This window comes from Fulmarus glacialis, unplaced genomic scaffold, assembly GCF_000690835.1.
Source record: "Fulmarus glacialis isolate BGI_N327 unplaced genomic scaffold, ASM69083v1 scaffold12811, whole genome shotgun sequence".
NCBI lineage: Eukaryota > Metazoa > Chordata > Aves > Procellariiformes > Procellariidae > Fulmarus > Fulmarus glacialis.
The window spans coordinates 223,448-248,457 of NW_009193503.1; the positions used below are offsets into that span (position 1 = coordinate 223,448).

Sequence of the window (25,010 nt, forward strand, 5' to 3'; positions counted from 1 at the left end):
ATTTTGTTGCACTGCTGAATCAGAGAGATCCAATTTCTCATGATTTATACATGTATTTTTTGTGGCCTTTGCCAATGTCTAACAGAACCAGTTTGCTATTTTCTTTCATCTCTGAAGCGTTTTAAGAAGTACAGGGATTCCAGGGTCGATACACCACAAGGACCAAACAGACTGTCGAAAAAGTGTTCCATATTATTTCCAGCCATTACCAAACATCTTTTTGGAAGGCTTGAAGTATCATATAGATACAAATGGAAGCAAAACATTGATTTTGCTTATTACCATTTTATTCAACATACAACTATAGTAAATCCTTATCAGATACTAAGTCTGGACTTTTTTCTTATTTAATTAGACAGTAATATTTTTCTGTATCTACACAGAAGCCTAACAGCAAAAAGGGGAAGGGAAGAAATCAGGTTAAAGAGGGGGGGGGAGGAGGGGGGATTTGGTTTGTTTGTTTTTAAAAGGATATCTCTGCTCTGGGGTTATGTACAGTCATTGCTTGCACCCTAGACTTGTAATTACAGCTTTAAATTAGCAAAAGAAATTCCTCCTCTGTTGTAGGCAAGCTTAGTTTCATTACCAGTTATCTTCCTCTCCTTTCAAAAAAGTGGATTATACATAAACTTTTTTAAAAAGTAATTATAAAATAAAATGACATAAATGGATAAAAGCACCAATCTCATGCAGGCTACAATGAACTAAGTGTAACCAAACCTTACCAAGGAAAAGCACCCAAAAACTATTTTACTCAGCTTGCCAGAATAAAAGTACTTACGGTAATGGTCATGAGACTGCACATTCATTGCATCTGTCACAAATGAAAACGGTACAGAACTCAGCAGTCCTGGTACCATGTTGTTGTTCTCCATCTTCCAATTCACTCCAAGATATTAAAATTGAAGTTTGAGTTGTTTACATATATCTATGGTAAGACTGGGGAGGAGGGAGGAGGACGCAACACAAACAAACAAAACACTCAAAACCCAGTAATTGCTTTTCTTGAAATCAATGCCTGTGAATAGCAACCAGGCACAAAACTCCCCATGTACAACCCACAAGTGGGAAAAATGAGAAAAGCTTAAACTATAGTTCAGCGTTACATCTTCCTCAAAGCAGCAAGCAGCCAGATAGAGGGCTTTTTTTTCTGCTGTGCAGTAAATTAAAAAGAAAAAGTAGTCTAACTACTTTCTTACCAGGCACAAGATAGACTTCCTATTAATTTACTTTTATGTATGCAAAGGAAAAACGCAAAGCATAAAGAAACTGTAAATCAGGTAAGAATTTTTAGTTAACAAGAAGAATTCTAAGGCTCAGCCTTCCCATATTAGACTACTACTAAATACATTAAATTATTTGTCATTAATATGAGTCTGTATACTCCACAGAAGAAAATTCCTATTAACACTAGTTTAAAGTGTGCCTTAGAAATCTGTGCTTTTTAAATGTTCCAAACTTTCATCCACATAAAGTGAGAATGGGATGTCCTTCCTTATTCATCCGCAAATACTCCTTCACAAACAACAGCTACAGAACATTTTAGAACAACCACAACAAAAATAATCAATCTTTCTAATTAAAGTATTTAATAATTTCCATAGGTTATTGAAGAATTTCTATAGGCTCTAGCTTTTATTGAGCTGAATTACTCCAACCTGACTCGCTAACATGAACAAAATGCTCTATACGCAGAAATGCAGCAAAGTCAACTCTGGGAAAATGGGTGGAATCCAGTGAAACCCAAATTATTTCAGCTGATCAGAAATTAGTTCAGTAGGAAGTCCAGCTCTCTGAGGCTACAAAAAACAGCACAAGAATTCCAAAGACGATGATAAACACTAAGAAAAGTGTGAGAATCTTATGCCTTCAATGGAAGGGGATGGCTACAAGGGGGAAGCAGCTTCCAATTTCTTCACCACCCCTTCTCTCCATCCCTAGAAAACAACAGTCATTATTGGTTAATACTGCACCATCCTTGGGAGAAACAGGGTTGATTCACCTCTGCATCTACTATTTTCTTCTTTAAAAACTCCATGGAAGATATTCCAAAAGACCTATCAGCCTTACATAGCTGCACTCTTACAAAAATCAAGCCTTTTAGAAATACCTGAATCAAAATTCTAATATTGGGTGTTTTAACATTGCAGGGTGTTCAAAGGATATTGAATCAGTGGGACTTATCCCACAGTACAGAAACAGCATAAAATTTCATTGTAAATCAATTAAGGATATCTAATCTCAGTTTACCATCCATCTGCTCAATGATTCTGCATGAAGATTACTTTGTTTTGCATACTATTTTTTCTGCTTAAAATTAACCAAAATTTATATTCTCCTTCCTGCATCCCATTTTGTACCTATTCTTACCAGCAGATACACATCGTAGCAACATAACTTACTGATGTGATGGTACATCTTCCTTCAAAAGTACAATTTAAGTCAGGTAAGCCTTCATGCAGGCAAAAATGAATCCTACCACAGAATCAGCTGAAGACACACAAAACCCTTTAAGTGGAAAAACTTGTAAAGAAGTGAGCGCACAAGAAGGAGATTTTTTAAATGTATGCCTTTTATAGTGGGATAATCAGATTTTTAAGTACTTACAGCCACATTTAAAAAAAAAAAAAAAAGAGTCAAAAATCCCCCCCGCCCCGTGTAAATATTTTTCTGTGGCTTTTGGCCAAATCAATGAAAAGGGAAAATTCTAGAAGACAACAGGACAATTATTTTTAAACAAAAAACCACACAAATATTCATTTTTCTCCCCGAAAGTAACTGAAAGTTTTGTGGAACTAAAAGCAGTGTTCAGGGTTTGGGATTTTTTTCTTTACATTAGAAGGTATCACAACAGAAGTGTGTTACATTTTGGAGGCACATACACAAACAGTGGTATACAGGCCCTTAACGCTGTTTGTCCCCTATGCATCAATGCCCTGCCAGTTGGCAAGCCTGAGCCAGGAAGCTGTCAATTCCAATCAAGTTTAGGCGATGCAGTCCTATTAAAGAAGTCTTGCTGGTTAAGGGGCGTCCACTGTTTCCAAAGCATGGGAAAAAAAAAAGAAAAAAAAAAAAAAAAAAAAGAAAAAAAGGGCTCTGCTTTCCTTAGATTTGAGCTGGCAACTTTCACTGACTAGAGTTTTCAAGGAGCTATGAATGAGCTTAACAAAGGAGTTCTGTGGCTAGTTTCTGGCTGAAATCCATGTCAACAGTTTTTAAGGTCACAGGTCACACTAACTAACATTTATTCCCAGCAGACCCTGCTCTAAACACAAGCTGTAAGTAGTACAAATTTGGAATTTTTCTGTAATCCCTTGAGATATTCCTGATCCTTCCACATGTTTCTGCTCAATTAAAAACAATTCTCACTTTGCACCACAAGAGAGGCCCCTGCTCAGAAATCTTATTCTATCCTAAGAATAAATGGACAAAGACTGCAATCAAAGGAAAGGAAAGGGGGGAGGAGAAGAACTCACAACAAATCACACCAAAAACCTCAAATAACTCCATACAGAATCACATTCAGTTAGTTACATTTTCTGCCATCTGTCACAAACTATTATAGATTCATTTCTTTTTATCTTAGAAAAAGAGTGGTGCAGAGCTTAGCTATTTTGGCCGAGAGGGATTTCCACACAAATGTTTCTGCATTTCACTTCAGAAGAATGATTTTCATTTTGGGTACAAAAGCTGAATACCCACTGAAAACTTCAAATTAAGTAAAATTGAAATCAGAGTTGCACATGGTTATAGCACCTTCTTAAATCAGTAACTTTGCCTAGTAAGTTTATGAACCAAAGCAAAACTACACAAAGTTTTATCTTTTTTTTTTTTTTTTTACTTCAACAAAACCTTGGAGCAGGACAAAAATCTTTGACTTCTATTATTACTGCTCCTTCAAGCAGTTAGAAATAGGTGCGATAGCTCACAGTTTAACAGATAAAGCAGAAATTCTACTAGTTAATAATAAAAAAAAAAAAAGCAAGATACCTATTACACAGTTACAGGAACGAGAGAGTTGTTGTCCACCAAGTCTAATTACTTCAGCTGACTAAGTACACATAAATCTCGGGGCCTGCAGGGCAATCCACCCTGTCCAGTTCCGTACACTTCTCCACTGTTGTCAAAGCAGTAACTACCATCATCTCACTCATGTACCAATCACATTCTCTTCTTAGGAAGTTTTTACTATTATTGCTGCAACCCTTTTTGATAGGAAAGGAAAAAACAGCATACAGACAGCCTCTGAGGGATAAATGATTATGTATGGTCTGGCAGCATTTACCTAACACCTCCCAAAGCTGTTCTTATAATATCTGGAAAAAAGAAATTTTGCAAATTAAATACAGCATTAAATTGACCAAAATCACATTTGTGGAGAAACTGCAGTTAACAAGGCAACATATTTATCTGCAGAGATGGACAAGTACACTGACTTCTGATCGCCGTAGCTTTTCTGAGTTTGACTTCTACTGAAACAGAGAACTGTAACAGACATTCTGCCCAGCTTCATAACTTAAGAACTAGTAAATCATAATCTTTTACAAGCTTAGTGATATCCTAGAAAACGTATTTAAATACAATCATTGAAGAATCATATATAAAACCATTTATAGATTTTAATACTCTATCATACACTAGTAATCCAGAGTAGATGAAGAATTTAGTGTTTCACACAATCTGGTGAGTTTCTTAAAAAATGTTAAAAACAGTTTTATTAGGATTGCTGTATTGTACCATAGAAGTGCTGGGCTTTTGGAGGTGTTTTGTGGGGTTTTTTGGGTTTGTTTTTTTTTTTTTGATACATTTTTATTTCAGAGTGTTTTTCATTCAATTTTTCACATTACTGGCCTCAGAATCTTAACTCAAAAATAAGGGGCTATGAAGCAAACTAAGTAACAGCAAGAACGTTACTTCAAAACCTTTCTGCCAAATGGTTTTGAAGAGCACAATTATTATACCTGGCCTTATACCTACTTACTACAAAAGTTCAGTTAAATCGATACAAAAATATTATTTCTCAGTTAAACTACTAAATTTATTTTTTAAACTCAAATATACATTGGCATAAGAGAAGTACACATTTAATCTAGGGTCAACTTGGTATACATGCATGTGATTTTTTTTATCTATATGAATAAAAATAGTGCTATTCAAGTAGCCGTTTTATTATGTTATGTAACCTGAAATCATTACACTTACACGTTTAAACCAGTTCATACATTTATATAGGTTACCATACACTCAACATTGCCATTATTTTTTATTTAAAAGCAGTGTGTTTCATAAACATATAACTTATTTTAAAGTTTAAATAGTCAGAATATAAAACAAACACACATTTGAAGAAGTGACTGAATCCCATCTGTTTATAACCTGAACAATTTTTCAAGCATCAGTAACTGGGTCCTTACATTGAGTTCTGGAAATATTTCAGAAGACAAAAGATAAAAATATTTTAAAAAATTAAACTTGTTAGTTTTATTATATAAACATTCTGCAACAAGTTTATCAAAAAAAGTATTCAGACTGAGTTAACAACATTTTTTACATTCCTAAAGCAGAACTTTTTCTTCCTTCATGATTGCACAGAATGACGAAGTTGTCAGGAGTCTGAGATTCTACAATATATAAAAGTCAGGTCAAAAAACTCAGCTACAATGAAAACTGATACACACTTCTAAATAATGTCTTCATACAAGAACTTGACATCTTTCTCTGAAGAGAGGGGGAGGAGGGAAAAGGAATTTCATGTTTCAATGTCTCTGTAGAATTTAGAATTTCGTATGTTCAGCAGTCTCTTCATAGCTTTATATACCCTCTCTTCATTTTCTTCACTCCTCTTCAGACCATCAGAAACAGTACAAGTAGAAGTATCATGCTTACAGTAATTTCAGCTATGAGGTTTTTAACTCTGTCCCCCTTATGAGCAGACCGCATACAAAAGTTTTTGTCCACTTAAGCTTTGAGAAAACCGACTGTAAAATAAAACACACTACTCCTTTCAGTACACTTACTGATACTAATACAAACTGTTTTACGCATTACCTTCCCACCAAAAGAACTTTGAAATCCATCAATGCCTGTGCCTCTTAAGAGTTCTAGATCAGAGGAGTTAGCCAAAGAGGCAAATACAGCTGAGCCACTGAACAACACTGTCCGTAATGTAACCACAACAAACCAGCTTCTGGAGAATTTAGTACAGCTAGACTTGCTAGAAATTTGAAAAGATGAGTAAGATAGCAAGGAGATCTAACTTAAAACAATGAGGAAATTAAAATTAAGAGCCTCAGCATGCAAAATTCTTAAGACTCAGAAAGCATCTATACGCTTTAAGAATATACAAAAGCAGAAAGATAAATTTATACTGTTATTTTATTTCTTATCACTGAGATCATATCAGTAGATCAGTATGTTTACATCATCTTTCAGTACACTGCAATTAGCTGGAAATAGCAATCAAGAACAAATTCTGGACTCTTTGACACCTTCCAGACTCTTTTGCCCTAATAAAAGAACATTACCTCACTACATTCATAGAAGATTTAGAAAAGATGACAAACAAGAGTTTACAAATTCCAGAACAAAACTAGGGGACATGCCTGATTAAGGAGTTGAAGATGATGTCTCAGAAGACAGAGCAACAGCAGTTTGGGAATGTTTCCACACTTTTTTTTTTTTTTTTAAAATAGAAGACTACAGCTCTTCACTAAATTCAGAACTATCTATATTGCTCATCCTCAAAAGCCCATGCCAAATCTGATGTGAAGTTAAATTAAAGCAAACCTCTAGGAGAAAAAAAAAAAATTCAGCTTCTTAATGCATATCCAATAGGATTTATTTTATTTCAGCCAAAATCCTAACATCCTTAAATGAAGTCTTAGAAAGAAAAAAATCTTTGGGCGTGAAAATTTTTCTAGGATATTAAAATTACCGAATTAGAACTCAGAATTTGATGACTTGGACATTAGCTCTCAACTTACTATGCATTCATCATTTGGAAAAGAAAAGAATTAAAAAACGTATTTTAAGTTTTGTAACATATTGCATTAAAAAAGGTAGTCCAGAATTCCAAGTTACCCAGGAGATTTTGATGTGTGGTACGTGAGCTTTTGAGGTTTTTTTAATTCACTTCACTGTTTAGAACCTCAGAAAACCCCACCAGACCATCTGTGACACTTGTTTTGTGCTTTTGTCCGCCCTCTGCTGTCTGAAATGCAGAAAGTAGTCATCTATGCTACAGAGCACTCTACAACTCTGTGTTACATACAATATTGATCATTCATGATTAGCTAGAAATCAAGTGAAGAAAAAAGGAAACAGAGTAAGAGAGACAGACTCAGTGGTTCTACATGAAAAGAAAATCACAGAACACCTGTAAAATGCAGTTTTTAAACTTAATCAATTTCCATAAATCTGTGTGATGCTATCCACAGCAGGAACAAAACTACGAAAACTATCTTGAAAGCAGATTTCTAAACAGTACTGGTTAAAATAGCCAAAAGAGTTACTCTGCAAAGTGGAACGGCCTTTCTGCTGGCCACAGGAGCTACATCCGTGTGGATAACTTGAACTCCAAGAAGCACCTTACTGTACTTTGCATCTACATGAAAAAGTCTCTGGATCGCTTTAAAACTCAAAATCCAGACCTTGACTTCTGGCCTTCTGAGTACTGTCTCAGCTTTAAACTTTGCCTCCAGACCTCTGCAGAAATTTTTTTTTTTAAAGCACTGGCTGAGTGAAAAGAATTTGCTTTTTCTCCTGTTCCTTTTCAATAACGAATCTAAACGTGATGATTTTCCAAATCATTTTACCATGGCCAGACCCATAATACCTCTGACTGATAAACATGTGAATATCATCTCTAATAATAAACAACATCACTTAATTCTTACACTATCGCTAGGCATAGCAAGGCTCAAGTATTCAAATATTTGAAGTTTGCTGCCATCCAACCTGTAATTTAAAAACAAATAAACAAACAAACATCCTTTTCATCCACATTTGCTTTTTTGTACCATTCTCACATCCTTCAGCATGTTTTAACCCATCCATTTACCATTTAATTCATAAAGGACACTAAGAAGATTCACATCAACAATGGGTGCTGCAGTCCTGGGAATAGTGCAAGTGAATCTGTGTAGTGCTGATTTACATTCTTTATTATCCTCCAAAACTTACATTCACCTGCATTAATGATGAAATTTCATTTTCTCATTAGTTCACAGGAGAAAGAAGCAATAGGAAAGAAGCTGAGAGTCCCAATTCATCCACTGAAGGTGTGGTGTTTTTTTTTTTTTGGTCATGAATTGAAGCAGAAGGCATTTAACTACAACGTAACTCCTCCATTTCTTCTTGGCATTCACTCAACATAAGGGAGCTGACAGCAAAGAACTCTTACCCAGGAGGGATCAAGAAGGGACTCATACTACTCCTCATTCAGATTTTCTTTTTAAACTGTGTTTCCCCTTTAATTTGTCATTAATCAGGAAAAGTTACCTTACATAACCAGACACTTCCCACATCAGAGTGAATCAGCACCCCAACTATATAGGATAGCAGCTACAGGGAAACAGCCAGGGAAATACCTTCCTGTCTTCAGTATATGGTCCATATTGCTGGATTGCTATAGCTAATAATAGTTGAAATGTCTACTAGAGAAAAGAAAGAATGAAGGAAGATACTGAGAAAACACCTGTCACCCTGCCTCCCACACAATTAATTAGTAATTTTGGTAGATTTCACAGTAATTTCTCCAAATATTAAGCTTCTTCAATGAAGGCCTAGTTAGCAGATCACTGCCGTCAGTATAATGCTGAAGTACAAGGCAACAAACATTTGGTATCTTCACCAGTCTTGTGCCAGCACAAATGGCACAGACATATTCATTTTAAATACTTATATCAATCCAGAATCTATTCCATGGCATTGTTATATGCAACCCAATGAAATGAGAAGTGTCTTTGTTTTTGATCGGTGGTCTTATATTTTACAACATTATCCCTGAAATTCTCCAGAGGAGTCATATTCAATAACATATATACAGAAGGTCCCATTCTGTCATGTGCAATACACAGTACTCGTAGGACAAAAGACAAGTTCTTGTTCTTACACTGGATTCTCTCACATGAAAAGCAAACCAGAGACAACCGAGACAGATGTCTACAATTGCTCATAGAGGAAATTGTCCTCATTTGTGATTGCTTGAGCAATTCTTCAGTCACCTAGCTGGCTGTTCATAGCTGGCTCAGTTAACTCTGAGCTGTCTTTAGCTGGGCCATTGCTCCGAAACTTCCAATTTCTCATGAACATGGAAAAAGCAGAAAGCAGAAGACAGACCATTGTTAAATTTGTTTAAAACAGGACAGGCCGAATGCCATGTGGAAATCTTCGATCCATAGAAGTTCTTAATGGAACTAATATATTGGTAGATATTAAAACGGATTTTACTTGCATCATTTCTTGCAGCAAATATAAATAGAAAATTATGGACTGTATTCCAACATGTCTGTGGGAGGTCATCAAAAACCACTCTGATAGAGCCTCTTTGCTTATTTTACGTGAAATGCATTGTTTCCAACTTCCACTAACAGTCCTTATTATGACAAGCTTCACAAAACCCTCAGTAGGACAGAGTAAAGCTCATACATACAAACTTTTAGGATGTGGACAGCATCAGAGACATTCCCTCAGTTACCAACAGATGCTTTGTTAATAAAACTTGCATATACAAATGTCCACAAAATGTCTTAACAAGATCAGTTGTGACAGCTAAAGATAACAGCTGCCATCATGCTATGTCATATCAAATTACTGCAAAGAGACTTTTTTTTTTTCCACATTGTTAACTCAAGAACATTGACTAGAAACAAATACAGTTATCTACAGAGGAACTCTAAGTGCAAGATATTTTGCATCACTTCTGCAGAAGAGCAGTGACTTTGAGGACCAGATAGGAAAATAATTTTGAACAGCTGGAAATTATAATTGCAGTAACACAGCAAAGTCAAACACTGTTTCCGAGAGTCAGCCAAAAGCCAAACCACAGACCTACCTTAAGATACAGAAGCAGCTCTTGGCCCCAGAAGATAAGCGACAGAATCCAAACCTCTGTTTGCTGTCAATGTCTGTAAGCACAAATGTAAAGTTCTGCCCAACTTGGTTAACTGCATGGCTGAAAATAAAGAGAGTAAAGAGGAAAAAATTAATGCTGAGCTAACTCTGTGTCAAAAGTATCTAGTCTAAGTCATTGAACCTGTAACGTTTCCTCTTTCAGCAGAGCTTTTTTGGAAAATTAACTTTGAGAGCATACACCCTCTAGAAACTTAAATATGCTAGTTGCTTGGTGAGGGAGGAGGGGTTTATCGTGGGGTTTTTTTTCCATTTTTGAAGTGTGGGAGGATACTAAAAATGCATTTATCTTTAAGTGAAGATGGTTATGACTATCAACCATCTTCAGTGCAGTACACACTGTACAAACCAAACCCATGTTTTCTCGTATAACCCAAAATATTTCTTTATTACTCTTCATTTGAGAATTAGTTAACTCCAAGAGCAAGACAATGTTTAGTAACATGCTAAGCTTCTTCAACACTTGGATATTGACTTGTAGAAGCTTTATTATCCATCTACCAGTTTTGCATGTATGCCAGATACATCATTCCAAGATGTTCAGCAACTGGAACCATGCCAGGTGACTCTCCTTTACTCTAGCAGCTAGGCAATTAGTTTAAAGACAGACTAGAATAGTGTGCAAAGGAAGAAAAGATAAACTAGAATCAAAAGTACACTGTGCTAAAGCCAGACATGACTATAAAAATAATTTTGTACGACTTTTATATGATTTTTCAAAATTAAGAGTAATTTGCCTCATCTGTAAGATCTTAATGGCTTTCAAGAATAGCACAAGTGAACTAATAACATTCTTAGGTGTTGGCTCCCACCCACATCACACTGGAAAATATCACTATAGGAAAATTTGCCCAAATTAGAAAAACACAGTTTTGGGAAAACAAAACAAAACAAAAAACCACAGCCAACAACAACCACCACCAAAACAAAAACCAAAAACACAAACACCACAAAAAATAAGAACCAAAGCACCCAAACAAACAAACAAATGCCAAACCCCCAGCATTTAAAACTTCATGTCTTTAAAAATACTATAATTCACATCCATATTTTACTACTAATAGGTGATGCTCAAAATGGTCAGATAAGATCAATATAAGATGCTTTACATTTAAAGCACAGCACTTTCTGAATGTTATTTATTAACAAAATGAAAGACATTCTTGAGATATTACCACATTTGGCTAAAGTTAATCAAATGCTTATGTACAGTGATGGTAGACTCCATATAAACCAAGCCCAATTCACCTCCCAATTTGTAGAGATGTAGTTTTACTGTTTAACAGAAATTTTGACATTTAGTGGGGAAGCTGGGACTAATATAATTATTAGAGGACTTTTCATTCCGATTTTAGATCTATTTGAGACCTCATAATGATATGAAATTAACACTTATTTCAGGTTATATTCTAGTTTATTTTAGGTTCACTGAGAACTGAGAAAACTGACTAGCATTTACATGTGTATCTTTACTAGTCAGTCCTTCCAACAGCAACAACAAAACCCATTAAATTCAAGGCCATTTAACTAACATCCACAAGCCTTAAAAGCAAGGAAATATTCTCTTCTATGATGCCATATACAATGCAATAAACAATTTATGTGGGAGATTATACACTCAGTGCCTAGAGGGAAAAAAAGAAAAATAGACTTTCAGAAATAAAAGTTGGATCCAGATTGGAAAGATGTCACTGTCCAGCTAGGAAAGAAGAATCCTTAAGCAGATTCCAAACAGCGAACGAAAAACATGCAGTGATGAAGATGAAAAAGTGCTCCAAATTCACAGATGAACAAAAAGACAGATATTTAAAAGCATTTCAGTAGTCTGAGAATTAGACAGCGTTAAGTACTGTCATCCTACCGAATTCTAAATGTCAACAGAGCAACCATTTCCATAAACCGTACTGAGATGCTGGGGGATACCAAAAAATCCCTTACTGGTGTTGTGTTTTATCTGTAAAGCTTGGATGTAATGTTACTATGGTGATTTTAGTATGGTGTTTTAAAAGGGGATTATATGCTTAATTTTAACAAGGTCGAGAGCCAGAGCATGTGTGAGAAATAGCATTCTAGCTGACAATTAAAATTATGGAACAGGGGAAAAAAAACCATGCTTCATTTGCAGCAGGCAGAAGCTTGTTTATTGAACAGTTGTGACAAGTTGGTAAGTTCCTCCAAAGCAAACCTAAAGATTCTTGCATTTATGTGATCTGCAGAAACTAAATACGTCTGATAGGTCTTGCTCAAGTTTCAGTTGTCTGTTCTTCACATGGAAAGATAAACTTCCCAACATAAAAAGTGCTTTTCCTAAGATCTTAATATCAATACTTAAGATTCACAGCTCTATTTCCAAATGGGAAGAAGGTATATGTAGAGCCTAACAGGATGGAAGCACCATAAATCTCACCTCTAAATGGGCAGATAGAAATTAGGATTGGAGGGAAGGGGAGAGAGGAAGAGTGATTTCTTAAAAATCCCCTGTCACTAGCTATATCTGACTAACACAAATTAATCCTGATATGATATTTAACCGAGGTAGAGTTCTTCACTCCTGCAGTTGGAGAATAGCCTCTGCCTTGATCCTGCAACCATAAGAGTAGAAAACTCATGGTCCACTGCCTAAAGAAAGGGGCAACTAGTCCCTCGTGATTTTTGACCACTGGCAACAATATATATAAAAAGAATCAGTGTAAAAAGAATTAAGAGTCTGCGTCAATGAGTGCCAAAACCTTCAGTACAGAGAACAATCAGATATGCAGAAGATCTTGATTTGCCTCAAAATCTTGGTGTCCTATCATCATTTGAAGTTGTGATCCGGCAGAGGCAATAGTACATCTTCAGCTTTTACCACCTGTTTCATAAAACACGCAGCCTTAGAAGAGACACACATGTAGGTGAAGACTTACGTCCTTTCTCAGCACTTGCTAAAGAAATGCCACTGTTTAACATCGAAGTCAGAAGAGCAAGAGCAACTCAAGTACCACTGAGCGCACTTCTACCATCAAGAAGTTTCCACTGAAAGCCTAGCATAATACTGCACATAACACAGAACCTAGTTATGTAAACTAAATTTCCCCAAGTAAAAGTCCTCACAAACAGGGTATAAATTGGGGACATGACTCTAGCAGGACTTGAAAACCTAAGTTCTATGACTGATAGTGCTACTTTGGGCTCTGAGTTGGTGAAAGGAAAAGTAGCGTCTATTCTTTAGCGATTACACATTTCTGATCATTTGTATCAGTATCTCTTCATCGTAATTCATACTGATCGTTTTTCCACAGATCCTGAAGAGACATCCTATACAGAGTGTTATTCCAACAGAAGGTATTATCCCATACTCCTAAGTTATTTGAGTAATGAGCCAGTATGTCCACTGTTAAGAATAATAATTTCAAAACCTCTCAATATTGCAGAGAGATTCTAATACTAAAATTGTCACGGCTAAGAACAAGGCAACCTAGTTAACTGGGAATAGTACCTAAGTATTCGGAAGGCCTTTACTGAAACCACTTCAGTGTTCCTCTCTCTTTTTGTTCAGAATGAGCAAAACAATATATATTAAAAAAACCACCCTGAGGACTAAGAATTACAGCAACTGAAGGTATGATCCAATATACCACTTTTCAGGCAGATACAGAGGGATAAAATCCCACTAGAGAGTGCTAGTCAACTCTGTAAGACACAACTGTAAGACGCTTTCTGACACATAACCAAAGACAATATTTCTTCCAGAAGCAATTTCCTTTCATCTCAAAGTAGAAAAAGTGTTTGCTGAGAAGACTGAGGGGAATATTAAAGCATTTTCTGAAGTAATTTCATTATGGGGCTACCTGCTCACTACTTTAAATAACTTTATTTTAAATACATATAAGAAATGTATAAATAAACACTCAGTAGTTGGTTAACAGTAAACAGGGAAAGAAAAGACCAACTAGTGCAAATTCGTCACTTGTTGAGTTCCAGAAATAGCCTCTAAGAACAGGTATTTGATTGCTTCTAAACTTAGAAGTAGCTAAAAGAAGAAGAACATTTTGCACGTAAGATGCAGTGTATTTTTCTCTTTATCATGGTCACGTTAAATTCATTTGCATTTAGTGATACAAGACTGTTTACCTTCTTGCTATAACTGGCCGGTTAATTCCCACACACAGTTCAAAGCTAAGTCAAATTTACATCATAGAGGACTACAACAAGTATTTATTTATTTATATACCTACACACACACCTATGCGCATGCGTGTGTGTGTGTATTTTTACATCAAGAAGAGAAGTAGCACGCACATCTCTTTCAGCTGCCATATCCTTAACCTGGGACATCCTCTACCTTCCGGAGTATTGAAAGTCCATTCTTAATTTTAAATTATTAAGTATGCTATGGGTTACAATCTGTCCTTTATGTTCAAAATGGTTGGCTTACAGCCTTTTCAGTGACAGTCTGTGATATTCAGTCAAACAAGCAAATCCAGAAATGGGAATCACTTTTCATTATGTTCTCATTTGCACCCCATATGGGTTTTCAGTGTTCTTATCTTTCAAAATGTTATATTGCTGGGGAAAAACAAAAAACAACAAAACAAACAAAACCCCTAGGTACAATAAACCTACACATAGTAAGCATAAATATTTCTAGTAGAAACACATACATGAGAAAAATATATATAAGTACTTCCCTGCTCCCTCCCCTTAGGAAAGGAAAAAGATGATCAGCAAAAAGTGATTCCAAATTACAAGAAGTATTTGTGGCTTTTAAAGGTCATCTGAGTCAACAAGCACTGGTTAAGTAGCTCATGTTGACAGCCCAGGATATTCAAATTCTCTTTTTATGTACAAATCAGGTACAGCAGAGGCAGTGGTAATAATAGCTGTCTCCAGCAGTGCCTCACCAATGTCTCCCAACCCTGATCTGCAAGAACCACCTGGAGGGTTGAGAAAACATAATTGTCTTCATGATCCATTCAAGCTTTCAGTTTCCTCCAACCCCAGATTACTACATCGGAGGACAAAGTGTAGCAGTGGTTTTATTATGTAGACTCCTATCTCCAGAGAAGCATAGTGAGATTTCATCTCCATTCATAGAAACTAGTGAACAGTATTTCAAGATAACTAAGAAATACGAGCTGGCCTATGGGTGGGTGGGGGGGAAATGAAAAAAAAAATTTAAAAAATTGAACAACAGCTCAAACAAGAAGTGATATTAGAAATGGATGTTGATTTATAAAGAAAATCAATTTCTACTGTAAATATCACAGATTTCACTGAAATGAAAAAAAGATTTCTAGCAGTTTAATCACAGTTAAGGTCAATTTATTCAATCAAAACCATTTAGTGTGTTAGCTGACCTAAGACAAGTGATGCTAACCAATTAAATGATACTCGTAGATGATATGAGCAGTGGTGCATCCTTTCAATACTTCAGTGCTTGTTCTCTTCATGAAACCATCAAAAATAAGTAACAGTAAAAGCAAACCTACAAAACTAAAAAAAGTTCTGAAGTTTTCTAAATTACAAGAATTAAATATTCTCAGTTCCTGTCAAATCCACTGTAACTTACAATTTTTCCCCCCAAAATTAGAAGCCACGTTAAGCAGCCACCAAGAAAAGCACCAGCATTCCAACAAGATCAAGAGGCCTTTAAATGTAAAGCACTTAATTAATTATTCTGCCCCAATTTTTACAATTAAGAAATAAAATGCATATGCACACAAAGCTTTGATATTAATATGCATATTTGACAATTACTACAATTTCATATCCAAGCATTAAGTAGAAGTAAACCAAAATGCACTCTTACTGCTGCCACTGAGCAGCTCAAACTTTTAAAACTTTTTTTTTTTGATGGTGCCCATAAAAACCCCAGGAAAAAGTGATTCTAAGACTATAATTTGCACTTGGGTGCTTTAAATCACAGTCAAGCAGACAGAACATTAAGAATGGTATGGTTTTTATTTTCTACAGTGGTTTTATTGACAAGCTTATTTTCTTGTAAAGTTTGAAAAGCTAACACTACCTGTCCACATAGAAGGGGAAACAAAACTTGGTCAAAGTCTGTAGAACTTCCTGTGGAGAGAAAAAGAGATAATTTATACATCTACTGGGACCAATAAATCTAATATTAACCACATCACGCAATTTCACAACTTTGCCCTGAAGAAATAAGAGACATATGAAGAAATATGGGCTTTATCAATTACAAGGAAGGAGTACCAGGCAGTCAATCATGTGAAATAATAAACATGATCAAACTTCATTAAAAATGAAAAATTAATCAAGATTCACACATGGGCAGGCAGCAGGAGCCATCCAGCAATTCTCCAAAGAGCAGGAGGAGGTTGGGTTGTTGAGTGTTAACACCTCTCTAGGGACAAGCTCTACCCTGACCATATGGATCATAGTGAATAACACCAAACCACATGGGTTTGGCCTGGCAGGACCACTTCTGCTGGCACAGCTTTTGACTGTTACCTAGGAACAGAGGTCTGGGGGATTAGAGAATACTTCCTAACATCAGCAAGACAAATAACAAAAGATAAAGCCAATAGGTCTCATAGCAGGATAGAAAAAAAATCTGAGTGTTAAAAGACTGATTAAAATAACATGTATTAAAATTAATACAAATTGCTTAACTTACAAACCATTTTCTAAATGTTGCAGAACAGCACTATAGACAAACTTTTAAGTATAGCCTTTGCATGATCTCAAACAAAAAGCATGAATATGAAAACTGAAAACATGATCAGCAGAGATATTAATCAATTTTACAACTTTAAACAAATACAGTCATTAAAGAGGCAAAACCAGAAACATTTTAGTCCCAAAATAGTTGTGTTCATAGACAAAAGTTATCCATTTACATTATATTGTTCTATAATATTCAAAATTTGAATTCTATAATCCACAACCCACCATAAAGGTCTACCCAGTTTGCAGACGTTTACTACCAGCCAATTCATTGTCCATTCTCCTTCACACTTAAATACTTCAGAACCTGAAATGTAAACTGTATTTCTGCTTTCAGCTGAAACAAGATAACCCTGACTAAATGACAAACCCTCTGATAAATTCAACACTTTTCTGACCAGTAGTAATAAGTTATCATCAATAACTAAATTGATGCTTCCCGCTTCATTTATTTCTAAAACCAATGCCATCATTCAACAAATAAACTACATCAATCTAATAACCTATTCAATGAAGCAGAAAACATATTGACTCCCTTGCAAGAACATGTTCCTCCTACATAATTCAAATAAGCACATCCCATTCTTAGCAATGGTTTCAAGCTCAACAGCTCATAGACTCTTCTTTGGAGGTTTCTTGACAACGAAAATGTGGCAAGTTCTTAAGATTTCAGGCAGAAACAGATATGGAAACTTTGACTTCTTGACAGTTTATTGATAGATTATTTAACAACCTCCTGTTTTTAAAGAACAAGAAAGGATCTATTGAAGAATGCCATGTAAAGCAAAGAGGTATCCTCCTTTACAGCAGGAAACTTGGAAAGGAGCTATATGGGTTTCAGAGTAAACTCTGCAGAAATATGTATTTTGATACAAAATAATGCCTTGATAGTAAAGGCCTCATTAATGTGATTGGGTTCACCCTTGTGCAGAATCTCACTGACTTCCACGAGGATTGACCATCTGCTGAACAACTCCAATGGCTTGCGCACAAAAAACACATCTTGACAAATTTTAACTATTACACAGTTGTCCTTTACGCACAACTGAAATCTCAATGCATAAAATGTTAAAAAAAAAAACAACTCTCACAACAGAATTTTAAAAGAATCAAAATTATAATTGCAGGAGAGTAAAGTGCCTATATTTTTATTGGCCTTATCAATACAAATTGTCCTCAAAATAATAACTGCACATCTATTTTTTAGAAACAAAGCCATGTAGCTGCTACATAGAATTCTGAAAAAAACCACTGTTAAAAGATAAAAGTCATCAGTCACCTCAAAATGGCAGAATATATTCTCTCCATTATTTTGATGATTTAAATAATTACTGTAACTGCAAGTAAAAACATTCACGTAATAAAACACTTCAGCATCTCATCAGCATTGTGTTATTGTAGGATAATAGCATATTACTCAGAACTTACTTTGCACATTTCTTGATATTTATAGCTTCCTAAACACAGAAAATGAAATTTTCACTTAAAGAGGCAATATATTGAGTCTGTACCACTATACATTGCCTTGTCTCTTTAAAGAAAGATTGTACAGTGATATTACTAAGTGGTTTTTATAATGTTATTGGACATAATTTGCCACTCCTTATACACCAATACTTATCTGCTTTGATTTACAACTAAAAAATTGAGACTAGTACAGGTTAACCACAGACATATGTTTAAATTTTAACTTAAAAAAAAGTTTAAAAAAAAAAAAAATCACATACGGAATTAGCTTTTAGTTAGCAAAAATGCTGATCTCTTCCATGTAAGAAATACAAATACTGGAGAACTATTCCGTTTTTGCTCAAGTTGCAAGCTTGTTACTATAAATGTAATGCTTTATTTTTTTTTTTTTTTAATTCTTTTTCTTCAAATACAGCTTAGTTTGAAAGATTAGCAATGCCTGCATAGTACACAACTTCCTACAAGAACTCTTTAGGTGGGTGGTTACTTATGACCTAGAAAAATCATTATGTCTTTACAATTTCAAACCAAAACCATAACAAAACCAAACGTAGAATCCCTCCATGTCAGCATCTTATGATCCTTTTCATGTTTTTACCTGACATGAAGCATACAGGTAGTATCAACAGCCTTTTTTTTTCTTATTTAATTCCCTCATGGCTATTTTCTTGAAGAAAAACCTACATAAATGTCTCTAAAGCAAAACACCCTAAAAAGAAGAAGGAAAGAAAAACAAAAAAACAAAACACCACCCAAAACAATCCAGGACACACAGCTGATAAGCGTAAATTACCCAGTAGCTGAAACCAGTGTCTCTAGGGTATCACATGCCAGTTTTCTGGATCAATCCGCAAGTTTATATTTTCACAAATCTTTTTACATGCAGTTTGATTTTTAACATTTTAATGAGCAAAAAAGTGCATCTATAGCAGCCAGTCACCACAGTTAAAGTGCAGGGCATGAACTGTGTCCCTGGAGGGATTCAGCCCAGCCGTGTCACCAGTGGCTTTAGGACATACACCACCTGGTTCCTTGTCCCAAGGTTCCAACTCTTTTCATAATCAAAACACTGCTGACATTATAAACCCCACATGGGTTTTCTAAAATCCTTCCCAATCAATAAAGCCAGTACATAACTTATCGGAGACAACACAGAGCTCATTGATTAAGTTTGGTTTCAGTAGCAAAGTTTTCAAAATAAATGAGGCAGGAATACAGTGTTCAGCCCTTTCGTGTCACATCGCAATTTATGAAGGTGAGGCAGTCTCTAAAAGGATTTCCTCCACACACATACACACGAGAGATACTTAAAAAGCATACGGAAAGCAAGGTTGTTAAATACACACAATACATGTCCCGAATTATCTATATATTGAGATGAAATAGTAAAGAAAGCTCACCATTGCTGAAAAAATTTCATATTCATATTCACTTGTGAATTTAATATGCAAGCTGTATCTTAACTCAAGTCTTTTTTATTTTTATTTTTAAACCTTTCACTGTATGCTCCCACTTCCAGCCAATGGAACAACTTCAGAGCCCCTTAAATATACAGGATCACTTTATTTCTCTTGTTCAAGTGAACATTGGTAACAAATATCCCATGCTGCAGCTACAATTAAGTAAAACTGCACTGATAAAATGATATGAAAATTGATGGTCTAAAGCAAGAACAGCAAGCAATCTACTCTTAGAAGGACACACAATGCAAGAGACATTCAAAGTGGAACAAGATGTCTACGTAGAAGTCGGAGAGAAAAGAAATTAAAATACAGGCAGAGATGTGTGAAAAATGATGAATGATTAAGGCACGACATTCAAGTATCATTAACGTGAGTCAGAGAAGGGAAACAATACACCACAAAACCCAACAGGTTGGGGACCTGTATTTGGAAGCCTATTGGGAAACCTGAGGAAAAACAAGATGAAGTTGAAAAGATTACCTAGAGTACAGGAAAGACCTTTAGCTGTGGATCATGGGGGAGGGAAAAAAAAAACCCACAAAAAAACGCACCAAAAACCGCACAAAAAAAAAAAACCCAACCCAAAAACCCCACAACCATTTTTCACAAAGTACATATATTTTTACAGGAGGACAATTCAAATATTACAAGAGAATGGAGCACTGCAAATAACTTCCATGGAGAGAAGAGATGACTCAATACTGAAAAAGATGAATGCTGTTTTATTTCCTCGACCTTAAACCAGAGGTGAAGTATAAGTGAGGTTGCTGTAAGTGAAATGCTATACAGAGAGGGTGGAAATACAAATAGTTTTCATCTTATACAGCTTGAAATACCATCGGAATCCATGAAACAAACATGAAATCCATCCTCTTTGCATGGAGGGACACCAAGAGAGTTTCAAGAACACATCAACAGACTGATGAAGGAATGAGGAGATATTGGAGAGCAACGAGGGTTAAGAAGAAAACAATGACAGCCAGCCTTACGGGATCAAGAGAAGTAAGAATAGCTAACAGGATCCCGACTTGACCAGCAAGCAACTATAGTCGGTTTTATTTCTGCTCAGAAACAACACCAAATTTAAACATAGCAAAAATGTTAACATAGCACAAAAGAGTGCTAAGACATTAACTGAAGCAAAATATTATCCAATTATTTTGAAATTTGGGTTGTACATTAATCTACCTTAGAGCCACAAAAATTGTAAACTGCTCTTATATTTAATTCATCTATTTGAATAATTTTAAGCTAACAATTAATTAAATCATCCACTGCAATGGAACAACAGGTTTAAGAATTCAAAACAGTTGCCAGTGCACCCAAGTAATCAACTTAAACCTGACAACAACTCTGTTTAAAACCCAAAGGGTGGTGAAAGAAAAAGTACAGAACAATATAGAACACCATGAATTCTGTTATCTATGCAGTTGGTGAGAAATTCATATACATTCTCCTAGGAAAGGGAACATCTTTCTGCACAATAATAAGCACCTCAGTAACAAGTTTTGCTAACTACTTTAAACGTTTTACAAAGCAACTGTTTACAATGAACAGGAAAAGGTAGCCATGTTTCAAAATTTTATTTAAAGAATACAAATGTAGTAAAGCAATGCCAGCACAAAAAATTCAGCGACTAACTTGAACACAGCTATGAGTAACAAACAGGGATCAGTACATCTTGTGTTTTAAAAATTTAAACTTTAATTTGTATTTATTATCAGTGTCAGCTTATATTATCTTCCATCAAATTTTCCTACAGTTATTATTGCAGATTATTCTCATCAATTAACAAATGCCATTATGTAGTTAAAAATCAGGAGAAGCATTCTAATTCAAGCAGCTTATAAAAACCAATTCTCAAATCAAAAAGAAAGTGTCCTGCATGCAGAGGCCAGTGTCACACAGCCACAACAAAGAGCTGAGATTTTGCAAGATGACGAAGCAGAGAAAGCAAAGAACAATAAACTTAAAAGCAAGATTTCTCTAGATTTTAAAGATCTTTCTGGTTTTTAAAAAACTGATACAACACAGATTCTTTTATAAAAAAAATCATTGCTCTCCTGAAATATTTATGTCAAATTTCATCTTGCATTGATTTTATCATAAAAATCTTTTTACGTCTTATAGCAGTACTGAACGTTACTGATTTTTATAATGGTCAAAATGTTTTAAGAATTAATTTTAATCGGTTCTTTAAGAGAACATTCTACCCCAAAAAAACAGGAGCATAATTTGCTTAGTAGCATTAATTTAAATTACCTTAACTTAGTTTTATCTCTTACTTTTTAGAATTCTACTAGTATTCCAATACAACTTTAGAGCACTAGTTCATCCATTTGCATCCATAAGAATCCGTTAGCTCTTTTGAGCAATTATAAAGCTTGAATTAGGGGAGGATTTTTCTTCTACAAATGTCACTTCTTCCTGTATGAGGGTCAGAAGGGGAATGGTACCCAGTATGAAATAACATCATTTCACTGAAGGTAACCAACTGTTCTCAGGAAAATGCTATTTTTTAAAAACAAACAAAAAACCCAACACATATATACACAATCCTGGTAACAAGAAGAGCATGAGATAAATAACATTTCCTAAGCATATTGAGGCCTGCTATCATTTAAACGTACAAAATACGTGCACAGATGGGCAACTTTTCTACTTGCATTACTAAAAACATATTTCAAGATAAAGCTCAAAATCCCTGAATTTTTTAAACCTAATTGTGACTCTGTTTGTTAGAATTCACACCCCAAGGCCAAACCTTTCCTGCCACCAGTCCTTCAAATCTGATTTGGACATTACACGGGAGGAGGCTCCAAGCCTCCCTGAGGTCTCACTCCTTTTACAACATACGCAAAAACAGTAGATAATGGGCCTATGCTGAATTCACTGCTCTGCACAGCTCCTCCTGGGACACAGGCCTAGCAGATGTGATAAAAACTGTGTCAGAGAAGTAGCTCTAGTTTTTGCCTTAATAACAACTTCAACCTCTCAACTAATAGACAAAAGAACAGAAACTACTATTACTTTTTTTCCAGTAGAAAAAAATCTGAAAGTAAAGCTGAACTAAATATTTAAGCAGTTTTTCAAAGAGATCTCCTCAATAAATGTCTTTAAAATCCCTTCAATATAATTAAGATGTAGTTTTATTCTAAGACAAATGGATTCTAGCTAACATCGTTAAAAAAAAAAAAAACAAACCGACACACATCTACAGCTACTGTGGTAAGAATAATTGTTCCACAAAGAATTGAAAAATTATACAAACCAGCATAAAAAAATCAGGTCCAATTATGTGCATAAACATCGATCAATTGGTAAAGATAAGAAGTGTCAATATCAGAAAGCTAGAATACTAATTGAATTAAATATATTTTAAACATTTAGTGACTAAAAATGAGGAATATTTTCACTTTCACATTTAGGAAAAATTAGGTGAGAGCTATTAGCTGTGAAAAGATAATCACATCCTTCTCACACCGTAAGTCAATTGCACAGGTATACTGCATCAAAAACAAAGCTTTAAATATATACTTTAGTTAACACTTGTTAAATATTATAATTCTGGCTTAAGATGACTGGCCCTTTTAGACATCGTCTCAAATGCTCTATTCAGCTACAACTGCATATCCACTTAATCAGCAATCATTGTTCTCTGAGGCAGGACTTTGTTGTCAAGACATGCACTGAAACCTTTAAAAAATTTCAGAACTGGCATAAGAAAAAAGTGATCTTTGTCAAACAAGGGCAAATTTATGCAAATCTTTTATAAACATTCACAAACATTTATTTAGCTTTTGAAATGTTGGCCTCATTTGAGAGCATGAAAATGAGGGGGAAGTAGGAAGATGCAAAGGACAGCTTAGAGGCTGGCACACTACATAAATATTCAGAAGGAAGATTATAGGATTCATGTTAGGCTGTCTTAGGTTTCTCCAAAGTCCACATAGAATACCAAAGAACAAAACTAACGAGAAGTAGAGCAGATGTTAGACAATGCAGCAGCCCTCTTTTCCACACTCACTTGGCTATACTTCGATGCTTTCATTTTTTCTTTCAATATGGTTAGGTCATTCAAGGATTCTCCTATAGACTCTGTATTGTGGCTACAGAGCTATAAGCTGGACCTCTGTCAGCTTTCCAAAAGTTTCCAATGAAAAGGCATTATGCAAATTCTACCTCTCTTACTCTCTTTCAGGAAAAAAAGCCTCCAGTATGCAGTCATTGGAGTATTGGAAGTCCCAGCCTTCATTTCTGTATGGTTGTGTTTGCCTTAGGGCCATGCTGCTTGTTTTGACAGTGGATCCCCCTAGATAGTTAGGATTAGTCGAGCTTGTTTAGATAAACTTGAAATCAAGGCCTTCTCTAGGTAGACAGCTAGATGTAGCTACTGAGTTTCCAGCTGCCTTCTTCTTTCATCCCAAAACAACTGCAGATTCACAGTAGAGATCACAGCCACAGGCTATGTCACATACATAAGTACAAAATTAAAGGCTGCTAAAAGAAGCCTTTGTAAGTCTTAGTGCTAAAATAAGGAATCTGTACTGCATAGTTTAAACAAATTATTCAAGAAGCACCAATAAAGGTCTGCAATGGATAGTTAACAAGACATGTTCACAAAAGAAATACCCTGTTTACATAAATGGGCAAGATCACTCTTTGTTAATCACTTCTGCACCATCCACTGCCCAACCTTTTTAAAAATATATGCAAGTCAATACTCTAAAACAGTATCTGCTAGAATATCTGAAAATGAGCTCTGTTCATCAAACACAAACTTCATGATCATAGGAGACTATTATGACGGTACTATTCCGATTAGTTTTTCAGTCATATTCACAACAAGATTAGGCCAGATTTGATCTTTAATTATAGATAATTGCATTATCTATAATCAGATAATGCAAACCATAGGAATTCATTCACACAAATACAATACATTAAAAGAGAAGGGCCAGAGCTTCAAACCTAAATTGAAACCTAAAATCAAATCCTGCCCATGTAACTATGTTACACTTTCATAAATTTCCATTGTAGTTCAGCCCCAACAGGAGATTCCTTTTTCAGGAGGTAGGAAAAAAAACCAAACCAAGCAGTTTTGGCTTTTAAAGATTGCAATCTCTTCTAGCTGGGTGCAAATTTCCATATATGTTTCTGCAGCATCCAGGCACAACAGACGGGAAACTAAATTAAAGGAAAAATTAATTGCTAGAATGTTATAAACAACCAGCAAAAAAATCCAACAGGAAGAAACAAACAAAAAACTTA

At 35.2% G+C, this 25,010-nt stretch overlaps 1 protein-coding gene across 1 annotated transcript in view; it reads right to left on the minus strand.

The window, feature by feature from the left end:
• DENND1A (DENN/MADD domain containing 1A) overlaps positions 1 to 25,010 on the minus strand; it is a gene marked incomplete at its 5' end in the record, with an annotated part of 209,147 nt that overhangs the window by 143,830 nt on the left and 40,307 nt on the right. The window contains 2 exons of the mRNA XM_009587477.1: positions 10,055 to 10,174; positions 16,139 to 16,188. Of these exons, the coding sequence (XP_009585772.1) occupies positions 10,055 to 10,174; positions 16,139 to 16,188 (170 nt within the window). The remainder of the gene's footprint in view (positions 1 to 10,054; positions 10,175 to 16,138; positions 16,189 to 25,010) is intronic.